Raw genomic sequence first — 24,359 nt, 5'->3', positions numbered from 1 at the left:
GAACGACGACTTGTGATTTTTACTTCAATTCCATCTCTTTTGTAGCTGCCAGGTCCGGTAACAGCAACTCCTAGGTCTGGCAGATTTACTACGCACCTGAACTCGTAAACACAGATTAGCGCCCCAAATGCACAGAATTTTAACCCAAAACCAATGCATGAAACGAACCTTATCAGTGTTGTTCCCACAAATGATCAACTAGCGCATTTCGAAGTTCTAGATGAACTTTTTTTTATTTCTTATTGCGTCATATCGAGTCAAGTACTCTTGAAATAACAAGCATCTTTATTGTCGCCATCTCAACTTCCGACTGTAGCGCTTGTCTAGCTATGAACTTGAGCTCCGTGGACGATCCTCATAGTCGTATTTATTTTTAAGCCGAAGGAAGACCCATTTTACAGAAAGAGCTCAACAACAAGAACAATCAAATGATGATGCAACTAGAACATATTTTTACTTCGACAATATTGGAGGTAGTTATTATTTACCGATTTACTAGATACGTTTTTCATTTTATTATTGTAATTTATTGTTGGTGTTTTAATTCATATTAATTAAATAATAATGAGCTGATTTGTAATAGTATTATATTTGATACTTTTTTCTCATATTTGGTGTTGTTTTATAGAAATTAAAAATAAATTTGGATTTAATATATAGTTGGAGATTTTTTCATACTGTAAAAATCCATGGATTTTGATGTATGATTAAAAATGATCTCACAAAAGTTTTCTATACGTTGCAGCTATGAAGATCAAATTAGGCATATTAAAAGCCTAACTTAAGTTGAATGTACAGTGGCAAATTTAAGTTGCCTATCAGTTCTATAAATATTTTTATATACGTTGCAGCTATGAAGATCAAATTAGGCATATTAAAAGCCTAACTTAAGTTGAATGTACAGTGGCAAATTTAAGTTGCCTATCAGTTCTATAAATATTTTTATATACGTTGCAGCTATGAAGATCAAATTAGGCATATTAAAAGCCTAACTTAAGTTGAATGTACAGTGGCAAATTTAAGTTGCCTATCAGTTCTATAAAAATTTTATAAAATTAGAGATATTCCTTTTGTTGTCCTTCCCAAAAAAATAATTCTATTTTATTTATAAAACTTATTTTCTCAATTCATTATTTATATATATTAATTTATTTATAAATTATACTATTAAAATTACCATTAAAGTAGCAGCAGTAATAAAACTCTATTTTACCATAACAATTAAGCTTTCATTACTATGCCATCCCATCAATAAAAAAACATTGACAGCTTTCTTGTTCTTGGTCTTTACATCCACAAAATATATTTCTCAGTATTGAAAATTGAAACTTGAAACTTCAAACTTCAAACGCATGGTACAATCTCAAAAACTGAAACTGAAACTGAAACTGAAACTGAAACGCATGGTACAATCTCAAAAACAATGGGTAGGAAAAAAGTGGAAATTCATAATGGAGAACTAGAGGGTCTTCAATCCTTGATGGAATGCAGTTGCAAAGGCATCAACGGCTCTCTTCGACATCGAAACCCCCAATTCGAGTCCTCCTTCAAAATCCCTAGATTTGCACAGTGATATGGACGCATTGGGATCGCCATCAATCGACACCGCCTCAAACTTCACCGCCTTCCCCCACCCGAAATCCACGCCGTACACGTCGAATTTGGGCGATCCCGCCACCCCGAACGAGCGATTCGTCAACAGCGGCGCGAATTTCACTAGCCACTCGTCCGCGTCGCTCAGCAGCTCTCCCTTCCTATTCACCTTATCCCTAATCACCTCCCCGACCGCCTTCGCCGCCGCTAGGAACCCCTCCTCCCCTCTTATCACCCCATGCCTCGACTCCGCCGCCAAGAATCCCACGCAGTTACCGAAATACGCCGCCGGCAGCGGCGGATCCGTCCTGCTCCGCGCGTCCGCCGCGATCCCGAAGTATTCGGTAACCTCGTCGCCGATCTGATCCCCTGCCTCCGCCGCGGATCGGTCGGTGCACCACCAGAAATAGGCTATTGCCACGGTGAACGACGAGATGTGGATTGAATTGGAATCCGGTTCCTTCTCCATCACCAGCTTCTTCAGCTTCTCGATGTCGGTTTTCTGCAAAATGAACGTTGCTCTGACTTTATTGGTAGGGGTAATTGGTGCCTTTGGTTCGCCGAACTTTACCAATCGCATTTGGTTCCAATATAGCTCCGCTCTCCCCGTCGGATCTTTCAGCACCGATCGGTCGTAAAACGGAGGAGCAACCTCGGCTTCTCCGCCGAGTTTCGCTGTTGAGCTCCACGCTTTGAGGAATCCGATGATGGAGCTAGCATCTCCAGCGACGTGGTGGTTAGTAACGCCGATAACTATCCCGATCTCCGGAAAATGCGTGACCTGGATAGCTAGTAGAGGAGATTTTCTACATCCGGATTCGGAATCAGTCGTGGATTCCGGCAGCTTAGGCACGAAGAGGTGGAAATCATCCGCCTCCCGCGGCTGATTTCCGGTGAGATAATCAAAATCAGCAGGATCTCGGCTCGATTCGGCGAAAGTGACAGCGACTGAATCGCCGGAGAAGTAGCGTAGCTCCGGCATACCAGAATCGAGAGGGCAGAGTAAGTTACCGGCGAGAGGGAGGTAGTGGCGGAGCGTTTGGGAGAGAGAGCTCTCGAGATGCGGGGCGATTGTTTCCGTGAAATCGGCGGCGGAGCAGGGGTGTTTGTAGAAGAGGAGGCGCTCGATGGGGTGGAAGTAGAGCCAGAGCATGTCGAAGTAAGTGAGAGGGAGGCGCTGCTCCGCCGCGTCGCTGGCTGGAGCAACGGTGCAGCGGCGGAGGACGGTGAGGGTTTTGGTTGTCGCCGTCATGGGTTAGGTGATAAATGTTCAGATGTTGGCGGAGAATTTATGGCGATGCTGCCAAGTTATGTAAGCACTAAGCACGTTGTTGTTGATCCTCTCACATTAATTTTCGTGTTATTTCAGTAGAAGTTATTATTAGTGGAATACGCGAGGGAGTATTATAATATTATTTTTGATCTATGTAGATTATAAAGCGGATTTGCGGCCGTCTGGGAACTTTATTATTGAATATTGACAATTGAGGTAGGCAAATTGCAATTCTCTTGTTTGTCAGCACAAAGTTTGAACATTCTTAATTTGACAAATATAAGTACTCACTATATAAAATCAAAGATAAATTGTCAACACACTATGTAGTCTGTTCAAACAATACCTCAACATTTGATAGTAAACTATGATATTTCTTTAATTATCTTATTAATACGTGTACTTTCTATTTCCATCAGTCCCATAAAAATATAAGTATTTATATGTATATATTCTCTCCGTCTCTAAAGAGTATGCACTATTTTCTTTTTCGTCCATCCCAAAAAGTATACACTTTCAATTTTGGAAACTATATTTTCTCTAATGAGGTGGGACTAATTCTCCACTAACAATACTTAAAAAAAACTCTCTATCTATCTCTCTCTTACTTTACCAATAATGCATTAAACCCTATGACGAACCCAAAATGCATACTCTTTGGGGACGAAGGGAGTAAAGTTATTGAAATTTATTGCCCTATGCATTAAGTTATTTACAATTCATACCACCATTAAAAAGCTAATAATAATATCGGTCTCACTATCTACTAATACTACTTTAACTATCATTTCCCTCATCCCTCTTACTTTATCAATTTTATCTCAATTCTCGTACTATATAATATGTCTATATTTTTATTGGACGGAGGAAGTATATAAATTTGCAAAAAGTATTATGAATTTCAGCTTCTATATTATACACAATTTTCTTTAAATATAAATAAATAGGACAACTGTAAAAAATATGAAAAGTATACTCCATATATCTAATTTATTATTAGGTTGTTGAATTGGCCAAACTTTGTTGTTAATATGAAAATTTACCCTACAAATTGTACTAATTTTTAACAAAATTTAACTAAATTATTTTAGACAAAATTTCAGTCTCTTTTGTTGTCCACACGAAATTTAAATTATCTTTATTTGGCAAAATTATTTTAAGCTACCTGTGAAATAGTTGACAAATCCAAAATGTATGTTTCATACCCCCACGTGAGGAGTTTCTTTTAGTTCTTTTGGACATAATATTTAAAAAAATATTTACTAAATAAGTGGATAAAAATATACTATAAGAGAGTCAAAACAGTAAAAAAATTAAAGAGAGAATAAAATAAAATAAAAATAAAATAACTTAATAAAATAATGAAGATAAATGTGTTGCTTTTTACCCCTAAAATAATCAATCACTTATGGTGAGATAATTCAAAATGTGTTGCTTTTTTTTTGCCAAAACAGAGAGAGTGTTTCTTTTACCTACTGTCTATAAGAAATAGTCTTGGCGGTAAACTTACTCCCTCCGTCCTAATAAAGTTGAATAAAAAATTTTGGATACAGAAATTAAAAAATTGTGTTGAAAAGGAGAAAGGATTAAAATAGGAAAGATAAAGAAAGTAAACTAGGTAATGGATAAAAGTAAGAGTGATTGGATGTTTTATTTTTTGTTAAAAAAGAAAATGACTCAACTTAGTTGTGACATCTCAAAAAGGAATACGACTCAACTTAGTTATGATGAAGGGAGTATTTACTAATATGCAGGTGATGAGATAAGAAAGATATAGAGAATAAAAGTGTTTGAATATTATTAGTGAAAAATGAGATTCACCTCATTAGAATAAAAAACTTATTATACATAAATAGAAACAAATTTTAATTGACAACCCAAAATGGAAAAACATGATTATTTTTCATGGACTGAGGTAATAACACATTTCTTTCTTGCTTTTTTTAGTCTCCAACTTAATTTTTTATATCTAATGGAACAATTTATTTAGTCTATACTCTATATACTTTGTCATTTGTATATTTACAGTTTTTAAATTTTAAAATTATTTTCATAAATCTCTGAATTTTATTTGAATAGTACTTGAAACTTATATATTTTTTTAATTTTCTTAATAAATAGTCCATCATTTCTTAAAAATAATTTTTTTTTGTATGTTTCTTAGAAATACTATAATTTAATAAATGAATCTCATATTCCACTAACACTATTTACACAATTTTTTCTTTCTCTCTCTTTTATTTGTATCTATTTTTTCTCTTACTCTCTCTTATTTTATCAATTTTGTATTAAACTCATGTCGTTTCTAAAGTTTGTATTTTTCATTACTCTTTTGGAAAACGGGAGAGTATATTTTTGCTCCAAGGACTATTTTGGTCTTTAGAGAAAGCAATAAGACGACAAGTGATATACTATATAGTACTCCCTCTGTCCCATTAGAAATGAAACGTTTGTTTTTTCACACATGTTTTGGAAAAATAATAATAAATAGTTAAATTAGAAAAAATATTAAGTAAAAATAAGAATAATATAAAGGGGACTCTCTTCTACATTATTCTCTCTCTTACTTTATTTTTTTACCACTTTAGTTATTTATTATAACTTTTTCAAAACAAGTGCGCAAAAGCAAACGTTGCATTTTTAATGGGACGGAGGGGTACTATTTTTTTCCAATCAAGATAATTTTTTCAGAAAATTTAACCGATGTCACTCTCACACTTTGTTTCCATAAATAATTCCAACTCTCTAGAACGAATGGATTTCATGCTATTTGTTTGGATTTTCGTGCACTATCATTTTACATTTTTACCGCTAGACATTTTGAGGAGTGCACTTAGATACGACAGCTCAGTTCAAATCCGATGAGATGAACTTATTCGAATAGTTCACTAAATTTATAGATTAGAGCATCTCCAATCACACATTAAATTTAAATTCAAATTCATTTTAGTGTAAATATCACACTAAATAATGATTTTAGTTCAACCATTTTCACTAAATTCAAACTCAAAAAAATATTCATTATCTATTAACTTTTTATACTTTTCAATCATACATATATTATCTAAATTACACACTAAACCCATAACACTTTTTCAATAACTCAAATTAAATAATATAATAAAATTTATTAATGTGCATGCAGTATTTATTTAACTAATCAATATGTACGTGAGGTATTACTTTAACTAATAAAATAATTGTTTGCACAGATAAATGTACCTGAGGTATTAATTTATCTAATAAAAACTGAATTCTGTATTTGGGAACAAAAATAACGTCTCATTATTTAGTAGTACAATAATAGGCAATATTTTCCAATTATGTTGAATAATAGTATTAATTTAATACGGGACAGTCCACTATTTAGTAACTAGTCAAATATTAATATAATTATATTAAGTTATTATTTTCACAACTTCTTCTTCTCAACGCCGTTGTCTTCTTCCTGTAAGTTTTTCAATTTCTATAATTTAATTTCTATTCCTTCCCTTCTATTTTTATAAATATAAATTGATTTGGACTTGAATGCAATAATTCAAAATCTGAAAAGTGTTTTTGGTATAGTTTTAGTGCAAACCTAAAGATATGTATTTTTTCTTCGAAAACTTATAATGAGATTTGTTTTGCAATACTGTTGGAGGTATTATTCTACTGAAGATAGTCCTAGGGTTGAAAAATCACACCGACAAATGGACCAGTCTGTTGAAAAGTAAAATAAAATGCGGAAAATAAAACTAAAGAACTCTTGAAGACTGCATTGTGATTAATTTGAATTGTAATTGATACATGGAGTACATAGGTATTTATAGGACTCTAGATATAAATATACTTAGGAACTATACTCATTGAAACTCTACATTGTAAATGTTATTATCTTCCCAACATACTTGGGAGTCACATGTTTTCTTCCCAACATACTTGAGACTCACATGTTCTCTTTCCAACACTCCCCCTCAATTTAAGTATCAAGTTTTTTCGACACTTAAATTACACGATCTTCACTTTGATAAATAGTTTGTACTCGTATTTAGGAGTTCTTCACTTTTCATTGACAGTTTATGCTCGTATCATAGAGCTTCTTCAATTCATCATTGATAGTTTATACTCATATCAAGGAGTTTTTTTTTTCATTGAAAGTTTTGGCTCGTTACAAGGAGCTTCTTCATTTTCTTTATTGAAAGTTTAGGCTCGTTTCAAGGAGTTTCTTCAACATTGAAAGTTTAGACACTTTTCAAAGAGCTTCTTCAATTTTCTATTGACATTTTAACTCGTGTCAAGGAGCCATCTTAGATAATTTTAGCTCGTATCCAGGAGCCATCTTAGATAGTTTTAGATCGTGTCAAGTAGCCATTTTAGATAGTTTTAGCTCGTATCCAGGAGCCTTCTTCATTTTTTTTCTGACTTACTGACCGTTTTTACTCATGCCGAGAAGCCATTTCTTTTATGAACTGAATTTGACTAGCAGTCCAAAAACCTTCAATTTGGAAGGCCATTCTAGGCCCATTTCTTTCCTATTCTTGAGCCCAATACTAGTCCAAACTGTTGGGACTACCGCAGCGGAAGACACGGAAACCAAACAGGTCCTAGACCGGATCTATTTAGGTGATTATGCATTCGACTCCAATTTCATGCAATAAACATAGATCTATAGATATAACATCAAATAAACACATAATCATGCATATTCGATGTAGATTCGATTGTTACCTCATAATCCATCCTTGGATTGACGTTGCTAGCTGCACCACCCGGAGATCCTTGGTTTATCGACCACGAGTCTTCCGTACTATTCCCTCGTCCTTGATTCTCCATCCGTGTGGGCGGATCTTAGAAAACCAATTAAATAACTTTGAATGGATCTAGGGAAACCAATACTAACACCAAATTGTCTAGATCTAATCCTATGAATTAGGATAGATCAAGAACAATAATCAAAACCCTAATTCTCCCACAACTATGGCTCGAAAATCGAGACCAAGAGGAAGAAGGAAGGAGGCGCCGATTTCAAGGCTAGGGTTAGGGTTTTGTGTTGTCTTGGATTGTGTGCTAGGGTTTCCCTTTCATTCATTATTTATAGTGGACCTTATTGGGCTAGTAAGGGGATCCATGGAATGACTTAAGTGTTGGGCTCACCCATTAGATAAATTACTAATTAAATCAAATGACCCATGATTTAATATATTATCAATGGAATATTATTTTATTCCACTAAAGAATAATATTGCATTCCCACTTAAATCACCAAATTACAAATAACTTGGGTCCATTTTATTTTATAATATTTCCCGCGTTTAAGATTATCTTGATCCGTCAATTTAATTCTTTTGTCTGCTATGTGACTAGAATTGAATTAATTCTCCAAAGAGTTTTTATAGTTTGAAACTTTATTTATTATTCGTGGAATAAATTCCAACTGCGCAGTTTTCTGAATAATAAATTCTTTTTTCAAACACCTCTTGGGGATCGCCCCTTAGGGATTTAATCATACCACACTGGGCACGCGAATTCTATGAAATAATATTCCAATACCTTCATGTTATTCAACTACTACCACCCAAGATATCATGAACTTGAGTTACGTACAAACTCTCACATATTGATAAGTCAAAGTGGCGTTTGATTGAATAAACAATATTGATATTAATATCATAGACTAGAAAATACTAAACTTTCTGAAATATATTCTTTCAGTAGATAGCAATAAAGAATACATTTCGGATTAGATCCTTTCAGTGCTTTACCACACCGGTGTTACTAATCTCTTCTTAGGTAAGAGAGAATTATCACAAACACCGCAACCATACCAATAGGTAGCCAAAGCCTATCTAGGTTGTGAATACGTTTTTCTTCTTACTAGATCTGGCCAAGTCCCCTACTGGAAAACTCATGAGGAGATTCATCGAATTTCCCTACTTGACCTTCTTAGTAAAAAGCCTTAGATTTGTTTATCATATTTCAATAATAAACCATTATATTATATTATTTATTCTCATTATTAGGTAAACAAGTGGACGTGGCGTTTCTTGTATACATGCACAAGCTGACTGTACAAAGGCATGTACGCTCGAAGCATCTTTTAGTATACAAACCCCAACAATCTCCCACTTATACTCAAAGAATGCTTTCGAGTATACCAACCGCTTTATTGGCCTTGTGCTACACATTCACACACATTTTCTCCCACTTATACTCAAAGCAGGCTTTGGCCACTATGTACTCAAAACTATAATTCTTTAAAAAGAATCTACCAACATAGTTTTCTAGAGTACATAAAACGAAAATATACTTGTAATTTATAACCTTAATTCTTGCTAAGGAGCACGATTATTTGATCAAAATATTTCTAGACCCTTTGATCCAGTGGAATAATTTTATGTGCCTTTCTCAAGTGCACTTATACATATTCCTCTATCAAAATCCACTATTTTGATCCTTCTGAATTTCTACTAATTAAAGTAGAATACTTATAGCAAATATAAAGTTTTAATCATGTCGAATATGATTCCCAAAACTTTAATTATATAATACCAACCTAACTTGGTATTATCCTTGCTATATAACTTGTGATGTAAATTTATGCATGAACATAATTACCTCATCACAATGACTAATTGGAAATTAGTCCTTATGACAAAATAAAACCGAATGATTGCATTCTTTGTTTTATAGTCATAAATTCCAAGAGTTCATTTATTTAACCATTTGTTGTGATCTTTAGAAATACTTTCTTTGGGAACCCAAAAGTAATTCTAATTTTTTAATAGCTAACTTGGAAACATCTTTTAATGTTATTAGAGTCTTAGAAAGTGTGCAATTCATCACTTCTTTCATTCTAGGGTGTGAACCCTTTTAACTCTATCAAACATTACTTTAATTCCATTTATGAATATTCTATGAGACAAAATTTAGCTCCCACTTTTAAAAGTAGAAAAATACTAGTCTCAATATTCTTTAAGGCTATTAAAACATTTAAATAGTGCTTGGAGTTAAATTCATCCTAGTTTAATAAAACGAGCTATGAAGCTCTTATTAAACACTTAGAATTTAATCATTCATTAAGAAAAGCTCCCACTATTTTAATTATCACTTTCACAACAAAATAAATAAAACAATAACTAATAAAAAAGTCAACTCTAGGCTTGGAACATTAAAATAAATTTAATGTGCACACTATATTTACTACACAAGAATTTCTAGTATTTATAATAAATACTTATCTTGTTTCTAGTTGAATTTAATTTACTTGTCTTGTAATCAATTACTGTGATTATTTTTCTGACACCTTTATTTGAACAAACGCGATCATTAGATCATTTTATTTTGTATTGAATCCATGTCGAACATTAATGTTTTATTGACTCATCAACAAAATAATGGTTCAAAAGACTTAAGGATTAAAGAAACTTAATAATCAATATTTCTAGAAGAAAACTTCATAATAATTGAATCAACAAATTTAATTACAAGTAAACATTTTGATATTGACCATGTTACATTTGATGTCATAAATAATTGGATAACCGAAACTTCATTTATCTAATAATGCAAGCATTATAAAATGACATCAATAATCCAAAAACACAATTGATAAACTAGGAATAAAATTCCATATCAATAATCCATATGATATCAAAACCAAACAATATCAAAAACTCTTAAAAATTCAACAATGTAAATAAAGCAAAAATAAACTCTTCTGACTTGAACATGATCATCTCGAAAGTCCACCCCTTCTTTTCATCTTTGTTTGAGCAATCACAAGCTTGTTATAAAGCTCTAAAAACGAAAACTTTTTGTCGCTAAACAAAATTTCATTTCTGACTTCATTAAAGCTATCTGGAAGCCCATCAAGGATCATTATCTGTTGGGTTTCTGGGTCAACTTTCCCCCCCGACAAGTGAAGTTTATTGAAGTAGCCAAGCATGACTAGGGCATATACCCCCACGTCTTGGCCCTCTTCAAACACATCATGCCTTAAATGCTTCACAGTGATACCAGCTCTTATCTTAGAGGACTTTTCTTCAAACCACGTGGGCTTGTTGACCAACGGCCTTTTGGGTTCGTCAAACCTCTCAAGGGCATTGCCAACACTGGCCAAAATGAAGCCCTTGAGATGACATTCCGCGGTATGCCACTGATCACGAAACTCCTTGTCCTCTCCTTGTAGATGGTATGTGGGCGGACGATCCTTGCTGAAAATCAATTTCAAGTCATTGATCAAACGATCAACATCAAGTTTACTTTTTCCATTCCTTAAACAATTCAGAGTCATGCTTCCTCGAACTAAGTATGGCATAATAAATATCCCAAGTGTCAATCATCTTTCGTTCAAACTGAGAACAAAAACCAATAATATAAACATGTAAAATTTCAAGGAATTGCAAATAACCACAAAACAATTCATCAACTTTACATCCACAAAAATCAAGCACAAACGTTCTTCTACTAGGAAGCCGAGTCTTATTCATGCAATAAATTCATTATTTTTACTGGCCACAATGTCGACAGATAGTCCAGAGACCATAAGAATGGCATGGCTGACTAACAATGCTAAAGCGTATAACCATAAAATTAAGCACTAAGGATTCTTTACTTGTGCGTGAACTCCTCTAAAGAAAGGTCGAACCGGACAAGCACCTCCTCCTATAGCTCCCTCTAAGCATTATTAAAATACAATCCTTATAATTTCGTAGCAATATTGCTCCGGTAAAGACCAGTCGCGATATTGCTGAAAAACTAATTTTACGATTTTAATAACCTTTATCTAGAGAAGTCCAAACTTACGAACTGGTAATGTTCCTCCCGTAAAGACAGGCCGGTCACTACTTCGCACTAAGACCAATTTTATGGAGGCCAAATACAAACGTGTTGTAATTATCGCTTCATATTTTCTGGTTGGTGGTTTTAATAGTTTAATTATCACTTAAGCAGATAAGGCAGATATCCACATTCAAAGAATAATTAAACATGTACTAGCTATGCATGCAAGGCAATAAGTACATAGGCGATGCGTGAGTTAAAACTAGATTTTAATAAATAAAATCATAACTCAAATTAAATATCCATCTTTCATCAATAAAACATGTAAACACATTAACACAAGGTTCACATAACCATAATGACGAAACTTGATCATTTAATTAGGCATCTAAAATAAATAGATAGAATTAAAATTCTATCTTCACATAAACAAGATTATCTAGACATTAAGTCCAATCTTAAACAATCATACATTATTAGTTAAAATAACGTATCTTGATTATTAGAATTACCTTTTAATACTATTAGGATTTTCTTAGATAGAATTAATCCATCCTTATCCTAAAATTAATGTCTAGGTGTATATCATAAAAGATTAGCTAAGTCTTAATTTAAAATGCCCACTTGGATACATAAATCCGCATTTATCCAATTAAGACTAAATCCATTTAAAACACATCAATTAAATTCGAGAATTAAAATTCTCATAGCTTTCAAATAAAATCACATGACAAGAAGAATCTTATTACATCTTTAATTCAAAATGATGTTTTCCAGATGAAATAAAATTCACCTTCATCAAAATTAAAGACAAAATTCAACTTAAATAAATAATTAAGGATTTTAATAGCAAAATTAATGCTCTATGAATTTTCATACCTTTAAATCACATTTGATGTTATCTAGATGAAACAAATTCACCTTCATCAAAATTAAAGATAAAATTCAAATTAAACTAGGAATTGAATTCCAATTAAAATCCAATTAACTATTTCAAACTTTAATAATTTAGGATTTAAATAGCATGTTAATGCCAAATGAATTTTTCACTTCTTTAATTAAACCGATGTTATCTAGATGAAATAAAATTCACCTACATCAAAATTAAAGATAAAATTCAAACTAGGAATAGGATTCCAAATAAAATCATTCCAATTATTATACATGTAATTTTCGAAAATTTTAGAGGTTTAAAACAATTGAAAAACTCATGTCTTTTCCTTAGGTATATATCTAGGAAATAATTCCATAACACACCAAATAAAATAAAGACTATTTCAATTAAACCTTAAAATAAAACATGAAAGCATATAGCGGGAATATTCTTTAAAATTCCATCCAATTATGGAAAAGCCAAAAATTAGATCAATCAAATATTGAATATCCTTATGTTAATTACCATGATATTATCTAGATGGAAATAATCCACCAAAATCAACTAATTAACAAATTAAATCAATTTATTTGACCTAATTATTCCAATTAGCAAAATTAAAGAAGGCAATTATTCTCTTTAAAATTAGAATCTTGATTTAATTGCAAAATCATTCTAATTTACACAAGATACTTTAATTATTCTAGGTTTAGGATTTTAAACCACAATTATAAATAGCTTGCGTCTTAAGAAATGAAAACACGAGAAACGAGGAACGAGACGACGAGACGACGCAACCCAAAACCCTAATTAGGGTTTGGGCCGCCACGGGCCTCGCGGCAGCAGCTGCTGCCGCGCCCGACCTCCGCCGCCTCCCGCGACCACCGCCGCTGCTCGTGACCACCGCCGTTGCTCCCACTGCAGCGGCGCTGCCTCTGCCGCTCCCACTGGAGCAGCCGCTGCCCGCTGTCCGTCGCCAACGCTGCTGCCGTTGCTCGGAGGAGACGCCGCAGCCAGCCACACGGCTGTGCAGCCGCTGCCCGGGTCGCTGTCGGAGCTTCTGTGACTGTAACGTCGTTGCTGCCTGCCCGGAAAGCAAGCTGCCACTGTCCGAAGACCATGGCTGCTCACCGGTGAAGACGGCGATGTCCCCAGCCACTCCGATCCGACGTGACTGCCCGGAGACGACGTCTCTGCCGCTGACTTCTTGAAGACGTCGCTGCCATGGCTGGATCAACAAGGATCCATGGCTGTAGCCTTCATCGGCGCCGCTTTTTCCGATCAGCCGAGGCTGCCACTGCCTCTTTAGCCACCGCCGCCGCCTTGCTCACCGGATCTGGATCGACGATCCCCGAACTAGCAAGATCCGCAGCCCGGTGTTCGAACACAACTAGGGTTTAAACCCTTGCGTTTATTAAGTCGTTCTCAAATTAATTAACTTGATTCATCGCGGTCGCTTCACTTGACCGCGATCTTAAATCTTAATTAATCGTTTCTTACTTTGTAACAATCTTTTATGTTCATATCAAATATGCATGTTTAAACATCTAGCATTTAAGCAATTTAAATTATTCTTGCATATTAAGAACATAAAACTATAGATCTATGAATACTTGCTTAGATCTAGAATATTCTTATGAAAAACTCAAATAAAATTCGAGATTCATAATATTCTTTCATCGATCCAAGTATTCAATCATGGACCACTTTATTTCTTGATTTAAAAATATATATATTCACTTAAACACATACATATATGTAATCAACAAACATATAGTACATATTACTTGGAATATATAGATCTAATGATGTTCATCATAGATCTAGAATATTTTAGTGAAAAACTTGAATAAAATTCAAGATTCATAATATTCTTTCATCGATCTAGAACATCATATCATAGATCCAAAAATAAAATCAAGAAAAACATAGATCCAACACATATTGCATTATTTTCGAAAATCCCAAGTTTTAACACTATAATTGTCGAAAAATTCAATTAATCAAATACATAATCAGAGCCTAAAAATTGGCTCTGATACCAGTTGTTGGGACTACCGCAGCGGAAGACACGAAAACCAAACAGGTCCTAGACCGAATCTATTTAGGTGATTATGCATTCGACTCCAATTTCATGCAATAAACATAGATCTATAGATATAACATCAAATAAACACATAATCATGCATATTCGATGTAGATTCGATTGTTACCTCATAATCCATCATTGGATTGACGTTGCTAGCTGCACCACCCGGAGATCCTTGGTTTATCGACCACGAGTCTTCCGTACTATTCCCTCGTCCTTGATTCTCCATCCGTGTGGGCGGATCTTAGAAAACCAATTAAATAACTTTGAATGGATCTAGGGAAACCAATACTAACACCAAATTGTCTAGATCTAATCCTATGAATTAGGATAGATCAAGAACAATAATCAAAACCCTAATTCTCCCACAACTATGGCTCGAAAATCGAGACCAAGAGGAAGAAGGAAGGAGGCGCCGATTTCAAGGCTAGGGTTAGGGTTTTGTGTTGTCTTGGATTGTGTGCTAGGGTTTCCCTTTCATTCATTATTTATAGTGGACCTTATTGGGTTAGTAAGGGGATCCATGGAATGACTTAAGTGTTGGGCTCACCCATTAGATAAATTACTAATTAAATCAAATGACCCATGATTTAATATATTATCAATGGAATATTATTTTATTCCACTAAAGAATAATATTGCATTCCCACTTAAATCACCAAATTACAAATAACTTGGGTCCATTTTATTTTATAATATTTCCCGCGTTTAAGATTATCTTGATCCGTCAATTTAATTCTTTTGTCTGCTATGTGACTAGAATTAAATTAATTCTCCAAAGAGTTTTTATAGTTTGAAACTTTATTTATTATTCGTGGAATAAATTCCAACTGCGCAGTTTTCTGAATAATAAATTCTTTTTTCAAACACCTCTTGGGGATCGCCCCTTAGGGATTTAATCATACCACACTGGGCACGCGAATTCTATGAAATAATATTCCAATACCTTCATGTTATTCAACTACTACCACCCAAGATATCATGAACTTGAGTTACGTACAAACTCTCACATATTGATAAGTCAAAGTGGCGTTTGATTGAATAAACAATATTGATATTAATATCATAGACTAGAAAATACTAAACTTTCTGAAATATATTCTTTCAGTAGATAGCAATAAAGAATACATTTCGGATTAGATCCTTTCAGTGCTTTACCACACCGGTGTTACTAATCTCTTCTTAGGTAAGAGAGAATTATCACAAACACCGCAACCATACCAATAGGTAGCCAAAGCCTATCTAGGTTGTGAATACGTTTTTCTTCTTACTAGATCTGGCCAAGTCCCCTACTGGAAAACTCATGAGGAGATTCATCGAATTTCCCTACTTGACCTTCTTAGTAAAAAGCCTTAGACTTGTTTATCATATTTCAATAATAAACCATTATATTATATTATTTATTCTCATTATTAGGTAAACAAGTGGACGTGACGTTTCTTGTATACATGCACAAGCTGACTGTACAAAGGCATGTACGCTCGAAGCATCTTTTAGTATACAAACCTCAACACAAACTTACCCATGTTTCTTCTTTACCTAAGACCTTATATTGAGGGGACGGTCAAACAGTGCATCTTTTTCTTTTTTTTCTTTTCTTTTCTTGTTCAGCGGCGCCAACTCCGACAAGTAATCGCCGAACACTTCTGGTTGGCTTCACTCTTTGCACGGAGAGACATCTTGACGAGCTTCTGCTCTCGCTCTCTCGATGTTTCTTTTCTCATTCCTCCGTTGTTGGCTTCTTTTGCAAACCAACTCTTCTCCAGCAGCCGCTATTCTCTTTTTGTTGCCTCTACTGAGAGCAGCTCTTCTCGGACATTTCAATCTTCTCCGGACATGAAGGTTCCATCACCTGCTCCTTTTTCCAGGCGGGCTTGCTTCTTCTTCTTCTTCTGTTTCCAGCCCTGCTCAACATCTTCTTCCACAGTTTTTCCTTCCCCAGCTGTGGGTGGAACTATCCATCAGTGGAAGTCCTCTCCCCCTCGGCCGGACATGCTTGAGTACAAATTTTTCTCCAGATCTAGGGCTCGCTGGCATCTCCTGATCGGCGCTCCCACCGACGTCCAATCGACTCTTTCTTGCTAGTTCTCGTATGGCTCCTCCGCAGCTTTGACAATAGAGACCATCATCACGTTGCTACTGTCGGGGTCGCCGTTGCTAGTTCTTTCTGGGTGGAGGTTTACGGCCTCCTCTCTGTTATCCGTTCATTTCGGGCATGTGCATCGGTGATTGCCTATCCTTTTCATCCTGGAATTGGCTGGAGTGCACTCTACTTTCCTTCACAGGCTTATTTGACTTCTCCGGCAGAAGCTCCCTTTCCGGCAGCTATTATTGCCCTACTTCCGGATGCAAGAGATAGTTTCTTTTCTCCGAAGAATCTTCTCGGTTGTAGCGACGTGCTGCCACAGATCGATCTTCTCCAGTTTTCATTCCCACCAAACATTATCTTCTTTCTGTCAAGAGAATTCTTGATGGGTATTGACGATGGCTACTTCGAAGTTTTATTCCCAGCCTTTACAACGGCTGTTTGGCGACGCTATCTCTCTCCCCTTCGCCGCGCAGACGTTGGCTGCTCTGCCTCTTCCTCGGCAATTCTCTCCTTGATTCAGAGATGAATCGTTTGACAGTGGCCGCTCCTCTCGTCCATCATCAGGTTGCTGATTTTTGTTGTATTTTTTCTCGACGATGTGTTGTTCCTCGTTGTCTGGATTCCGAGGCCGTTGTCATTGCCTTGGCTACCACCGCTGCTCGCTGCAGTCCTCTTTCCAGCTGCTTGGTGTCCGCCGCGCAGTCTAGGCCAGCCGGCGCTGCTGTTCGAAGACCTGAAGCTAAGCCCTCTCTCGTTGATGAGAGTTGGATTGAGGCTCTTAACTTGATTTTTGCAATCCTTTCATTCTCCTCCCTACTCTCTGACTCTCAGTTTGAATGTGAAAAGGGATAGGTGGGAATGTAATAGTTATATCTTTACAAACAGAACATGATATTGATATTTGGTGCAATAACAACGATTGACCGAAAGAAACTTCTCTCTATTACTTTTTTTTTTTTTAGAACAAACTAACGAAGGATCGTTGCTTACTCTGATACCATGTTGAAAAGTAAAATGCGGAAATTAAAACTGAAGAACTCTTGAAGACTACATTGTGATTAATTTGAATTGTAATTGATACATGGAGTACATAGGTATTTAGAGCATCTCCAATGGTAGGCTAGCGACCGGCTAGCCGATTTACGTGGCTGGCCGATCGGCTAACCGAACCATTGGAGCAGGCTAGCCGAATTTCGGCGAAAAAACCGGCCAAGGCTAGCCGATTGCATGTGGCTGGCCGATGCGCTGGCCGCCATTGTGGCGGCGCGATCGGCCAGCGACGATTTTTAATTTTTATTTTATTTTAAAAAAACCTATATAAACGCGATTTTAGTTTCATTTTCATTTGCACCGCTTGTTTTAACGAGTTTTCTCTCTCTCTAACTTTCTGTACAAGAGCATCATCGACCGATGAGTAACGCGGGTGGTAGCAGTGGTGGTAGTGGTGGGGATGCTGAGGAGTACGAACGGAGGATGAACGAGGCTATGGAGGCCTACATGAACCGTGAAATGGAGCGGTACATGTGTAGGGTGGAACAGCAGGCGATACCTCGCCCTCCACGGGTTATCCACCACTGAGCAGTGATTGATCGGGATCACGCCACTGCACATCAGCGGCTGTACGACGACTACTTTTCGGAGAACCCGCGGTTTCCCGCACACATGTTCCGGCGGCGTTTTAGAATGCGCAGAGAGTTGTTTATGCGTATCGTTGACGTATTAGAGCGTCGATATCTGTGTTTCCGCTTCAGGCACGATGCGGTTGGCAGACCCGGCCACACCCCTATTCAAAAGTGCACGGCGGCAATCAGACAGTTGGCCTAAGGAGGCGCGGCAGACATGTGGGATGAGTACCTCCACATCGGTGAGTCGACAGTCCTGGAATGTATGAAGTATTTCTGTGAGGGCGTGATGAACGTTTTCGGTGAGCAGTACCTTCGATGCCCTACTCCCGAAGATTGTCAGAATTTGATGCAGATGCACGAGGAGAAGCATGGGTTCCCCGGGATGTTAGGCAGCGTAGACTGTATGCATTGGGAGTGGAAGAACTGTCCGACTGCCTGGAAGGGGGCCTACACGACCGGCTACAAGTCAAAGAATCCCACGATGATCCTCGAGGCCGTAGCTGATTACCGGCTGTGGATCTGGCACGCGTATTTTGGGGTAGCCGGGTCGAACAACGACCTCAACGTCCTGAACTCGTCTCCCCTCTTCAACGAGAAGTGCCAGGGCGTCGGTCCAGTCGTCTCGTTTGTGGCCAACGGCAACCGGCATGATATGGGCTATTACTTGGCGGATGGGATATTTACTAGGTGGCCTGTCTTTGTGAAGACGATCAGGCACGCAAGTGATGAAAGGAAGGCCTACTTTGCGGAACGACAGGAGTCGGCGCGCAAGGACGTGGAGCGCGCATTTGGTGTGCTCCAGTCTCGATGGGCGGCAATTAAGGGTCCAACGCGTTTGTGGGATGTCACATGCGTATCCCAAATAATGTACGTCTGCATTATCCTGCACAACATGATCGTCGAAGACGAAGGCGTACAACTGATTAGTTGGGCCAATGACGATGAAGCCGGTCCAAGCCACGGAACGGCCACCCCTAGCGTACGACGTGGGGTACCTCTCGATGAAGCCGGTCGCCTCAAGGAATTTGCCGACATGCGCCAAGTGGATGCTCATATTCAACTCCAAAAGGATATAATTGAAGAGTTGTGGGCACGGAGGACTGCACGGCGATAGTTTTTTTTCTTTATTATGTACCTTTTTAAATGTAATTTTTTTTTATCTATGTACCTTTTTTAATGCTATTAATGAATTTTCCCGTATATGTCTCGTAAATTTAATTCCGTAATTTAATCGTAATTTTAATTCCGTAAATGTAGTATATTTTGAATTATTTTTATTGCGGCTGGCCTATGGCTGGCCTAAATCTGATGTGGCAGGTGGATTTTTAGTGCTGCTGACGTGGCATGGAGAGAGAGTGGCTGGCCTAATAGCATTGGAGATGCTCTTATAGGACTTTAGATATAAATATACCAAAGAACTATACTTATTGAAACTCTACATTGTAAATGTTATTATCTTCCCAACATACTTGAGACTCACATATTTTTTTCCCAATATATTATCGAGACTCCCATGTTCTCTTTCCAACATAGTCCAAAGTGGCTGGCGGATTAAGCGGGCTAACCTGCTGGGCTAGCGGGTCAGCCGTTTGGGTTATACTATTGGATTAGGTTTTTTTCTCATTTCTATGTATTTTCAATATGTTGGCGCCACCACAAAACGTGTAGGCAAACTTTTCAATTTTAGGTGTTCTTTATCTATTAATCTACTTATTAATTAATTTAAATATTGGCTTTATTAAATGGATGGTGTAATTATGATTTCTCGTTTAGTTCATACTACATTAACTTTGACTCTTAATTGTAAGTTTAATTTAAATTAAAACTCAATTAAAATAAGTTAAGCTAAACTATTCTCTAATAACATCACGCATCCCAAGCGCAATATTCTAAGTAATAATTTTAAACTCGTCTACTTGTTAACTAAAATGAATTTATTTGGCGATTTTTGTCTATATACACACACGAGAATTTTGACATATTATTGATCGATTTCCAGGCAATATTATTGGTATCAAAAAATTCTATGAACTATTAGAATATGAATCATATAATTCTAATATTTAATTTAATCATTTAAGATGAAAAATTATTTCTCTTACTATTAATATTGCTTATAATGAAAAGGGAAGTATCTAGGAGATTAAAAAAAATATGAATATAGATTAGTGTAAACTCAAAAATGAAAAACTAGAATTGATTTTGGACTACTATTGGAACCCTAAACCCAAAACTAATTGCCTACTTTATTTTGAGTTTTAAATGATTGGAGATGGTTTTAGCTCTTTGAGCTCTATGTCATTTTATGGCTTTCTAAAGTACCTAAAATAGCCCATTGTAAAGAAATGGTATCTTGGATTCAAAATATTGTAAAAATATTCTTAATAATATTATATATAAAAGTTTAGATATTTGTAAGAATATTATGATAGGGGCATGTTAGGGTGCCACCACCCCTTAAAATAACATCATACCACCATTTCTAGCCAATCATTTGTATATGTGGACGAATAATAAGCTGTCACGTGGCAAAAAAAAATCTGAAAAAAGACGGTCAGCAATTTGCTGGTCTTTATCCAGCAATATTTCTTAGCCAGCAATATCCGACACACTATACAGCAATCTATAGATTGCTGTGTAGTGTTTGTATTATTGCTGTGTAGCGTTTATAATATTGCTATATAAGTGGTGTCACGGTGTCATTTTAAGAGGGGTTGTCATTTTAACACAAACCTATTATGATAACCGCAAATATGGAATTGGCAAAGTACATATAATAAATTTACAATTCTCTTGTTGAATTTCACTTGAATAGTTGTAATTACAATAAAACTACTACTACTAATATGAATTAAGAAAGTACCAGACAAATAGAAAAAATATTATTTTATGGCAATGCCCATTTTAGGGCATCCACATTGGGGAGGACTAAAGTCCGTCCTATGCTCTGCCACATCATCATTCTATTCTCTTACCCTTCCACCTACAATGGGACGTCCTTCCGCACTATAATTTTAACTCCTATTTATGTATTTATTTTTTATGTTTGCAAACATATCAATTGGCAAGAATAAATATAAAAACACCATAAATTAAAGGCAAATTCTATTGCCAATATTTATTTTTTATGCTTGCAAAAGTGGAAAATCGTCAGAATTCATTATTGAATTTAGAGAGAAATTGAGATGGGGAAGAGAGTGAAGTGAAATGTGTGAAATGAAGTAAAAAAAAAATGGTGATATATATAGAAGAAAATACAAAAAAAAAATTAAAAAAAATGAAAATGTGTGCATCATCCGGACTATCCTCCTTACCCCCCACAATAGGACGGAGGATAGACCGAAGGATGCAAAAAATGGTGCATCTTTTGCGGACGATGCATAAGGTGCGGAGGATGAGATGGTCATAGGGTGTGGTGCTGCAGTGGGCGCCCAAAGGCGCGCCCGATGCATTGGGCGGGCTTTAAGGCGCCCATTATGGATGCCCTTAGTAAAAATAAAAATAGATTAATTTTTACAAGATTATTGGATTCCTGGTTAAATATTTATTTTCTAATTTTCATTTTCCAATATTTATTATTTATAAATGGAAAGTAGAAAATCTAAAGCTTCAACCCCTCAATGAAAATATTTGCAAATGCATCCATCTTCTTCTTGGGCAATGAAACACCGATTTCCAAACCGCCCTCGAATTCTCTGGATTTGCAGAGCGACATCGATCCATCGCCGTCTATGGACACCGGTTCGAGCTTCTCCGGCTTCCCCCACCCGAAATCGGCGTCGTACAGATCGAATTTAGGCGATCCCGCGTTTTGCCATTATTCCGCCGAACACCTTCACCCAATCGCCGGCGTCGCGGAGAAATTCTTCCTTTTTGTTAATTTTGTTTGCGATCTCGTCTCCGATCAACTCGACGGCAGCCAGGAATCCGTCGCCTCCTCTCAGCTCCGCGTGCGTCGATTCCACCAAGCCCATGCCCACGCAGTTGCCGAAGTAGGCGGCGGGGACTGGCGGATCCGTCCGCGATCGCGCGTCCACCGCGAAGGCGAAGTACTCCGGCTCGTCGTCGGCGACTTCCTCGCCTGATTCCGCCGCGGATCTGGCTAAGCTGCTCCACACAAAGGCGGTCGTGATCGTGAACGACGATAGGTGCGTCACGTGCGGTTTCTTCGCCTGGACGAAATCCCTAAGTTTCTGGATGTCGCGTTTCTGCAGAATAAACGTCGATCGGACTTTGTTTAAGGGGAATTCCAGCGGCCGCGACTCAATTATTTTGAAACTCTTCAATTGATTCCAGATGTGATTCAGCAATCCGGATGGATCGCTCACCACGGATCGGTCGTAGAGCGGAAGCGAATCAGAAGAAGACAGTAATTCATCGTCGCTCCCGAATTTAGCAACGGAGCACCACGCTTTGATGAACCTCACGATCGAGCTAGCATCTCCGACGATGTGGTGGTTGTTGAATCCGACGCAGACGCCTGCATCTGGAAACAGCGTTATCTGCGCAGTGATGAGCGGAATCTTCTCGAATTCCGACTCTGACAAAGTTTCCGACGGCGGCAATTCCGAGAAAAAAGCGTAGAAGTCGTCGGCGACGCGCGGCTGGTCGGCTGTGAGAAAATTGAGATCGAGAGCCGCAGACGCCTCGGCGACGGTGACAGGAACGGAATCGCCGGGAACGTACCGGATTTCAGGAAATTCATCCGAATTCAACGGATAAAATAAGCTACCTGCAACTGGATAAAAGTGCTTCAGTGTTTGGGAGAGAGATTTTTTGAAATTCGGCAGAATTGAATCGATGAAATGAGGTTTGGAGCAGGGGAATTTGTAGAAGAGAAGGCGCTGGGTTGGATGGAAGTGCAGCCATGGCATATCAAAAAAGGTGACAGGAAGTGTTTGCTCCGCCGCGGCGGCGCCTTCGAGTGGCGGCGCGACGCGGCAGCGCTCGAGGATGGTGGTGGTGGATGCCATGGATTCCAATGCCTATCTATTATGATTGAACACGTAGCCGAAAGGTTTGAATTTTAGATCATGGAGTGCGCATGGTACTGGTATTATATAGACATAGTAGTTTCGAATTTACTACTGCATGGTTTAATCATCGTGTCATATATAGAAAGAGCTTTCTGCAAAATGTCAACGGAATCATCATGTGGGGTTTGCTAGTTGTCTAGATTGGAAACCCCATCTCTAGACCACGGGAAAAAGCCAATATAAATGATTACAAATCACCACTCAGTTAAGTAAATTAATTGCAAATTTCCGAAAGTATCATTACATAAATTACTACATTTATTTGTAGTTATCTTATAGTAATAATTAAATATAGGTGTTATGTCATATAGTCTCTGTCCCATTTTAAATAATTAACCTTTTATTTTAGAATGTCCAATTTAAATAATTAATTTTCGTCCTTAGCAAAATTGATAAAATAAGAGAGAGATAGAGATAAAAGGTAATTAAAGTATTGTTAGTAGAGAATGATTCTCACTTTAGTGAATTCTTTTTTTAAAATTAGTAAAAGCATAGTTTTATGGGACAGACTAAAAATAAAATAGTGCATATTCTTGTGGAAAAGAGGGAGTGATATTTGTTTTTATTTTATTATCTATTCTACTTTATTATCTCAAATACTTTATTTTTATGTATCTCTCCTACTTTATTATCTCTTCATCTAACTCAAACTTTATTTTTATCTATCTCTTCTACTCTATTTTATTATCTCTTCATCTTACTCAAGTACCATTTTTTAATATTTCGTGTAAAAAAAGTTGATTACTTACAACGGGAATACAATTTTACTCAAAATAATTAACATAAAATAATTATGAACAAATCCCTAAACTTTATAGTATTTCAAGTATTGTGCGACAAACAAAAATATTAAAAATTTTCCAACAGTTCTAGACTAACTTAGTTCACCATGTCCACTATTTCCTTTTAAATTCTCTCGAGCAAAATATCTATTTTTTTAATATTTGAACAAAAAATTTCTCCTTTTTTTTTCTTCCCCTTGTTAAAATTCCCTATAAATATCAAACTTGATTTATT

At 36.6% G+C, this 24,359-nt stretch overlaps 1 protein-coding gene and 1 pseudogene across 1 annotated transcript; both read right to left on the bottom strand.

Annotated features, from left to right (window-relative positions):
• Window positions 1-1,286: 1,286 nt before the first annotated feature.
• Window positions 1,287-2,982, bottom strand: LOC125185559 (phenolic glucoside malonyltransferase 1-like). The gene has a single exon (XM_048082116.2). The coding sequence runs from the start codon at window positions 2,843-2,845 to the stop codon at window positions 1,460-1,462; it is 1,386 nt and encodes a 461-aa protein (XP_047938073.1). The 5' UTR covers window positions 2,846-2,982; the 3' UTR covers window positions 1,287-1,459.
• Window positions 2,983-21,843: 18,861 nt separating this feature from the next.
• LOC125220114 (malonyl-coenzyme:anthocyanin 5-O-glucoside-6'''-O-malonyltransferase-like) lies at window positions 21,844-23,402 on the bottom strand (annotated as a pseudogene).
• Between the last annotated feature and the right edge of the window lie 957 nt (window positions 23,403-24,359).

This window comes from Salvia hispanica, chromosome 1, assembly GCF_029641045.1.
Source record: "Salvia hispanica isolate PSC_SH4W2 chromosome 1, Shi_PSC_v1, whole genome shotgun sequence".
In the NCBI taxonomy this organism is placed as follows: Eukaryota; Viridiplantae; Streptophyta; class Magnoliopsida; order Lamiales; family Lamiaceae; genus Salvia; species Salvia hispanica.
Note: the sequence above shows the minus strand (reverse complement) of the source record. Positions and strands in the feature narration are given on the sequence as shown.

Excerpts from the sequence above, each read along its gene's own strand:
- LOC125185559 (XM_048082116.2), bottom strand. The coding sequence starts at position 2,845 with ATGACGGCGACAACCAAAACCCTCACCGTCCTCCGCCGCTGCACCGTT.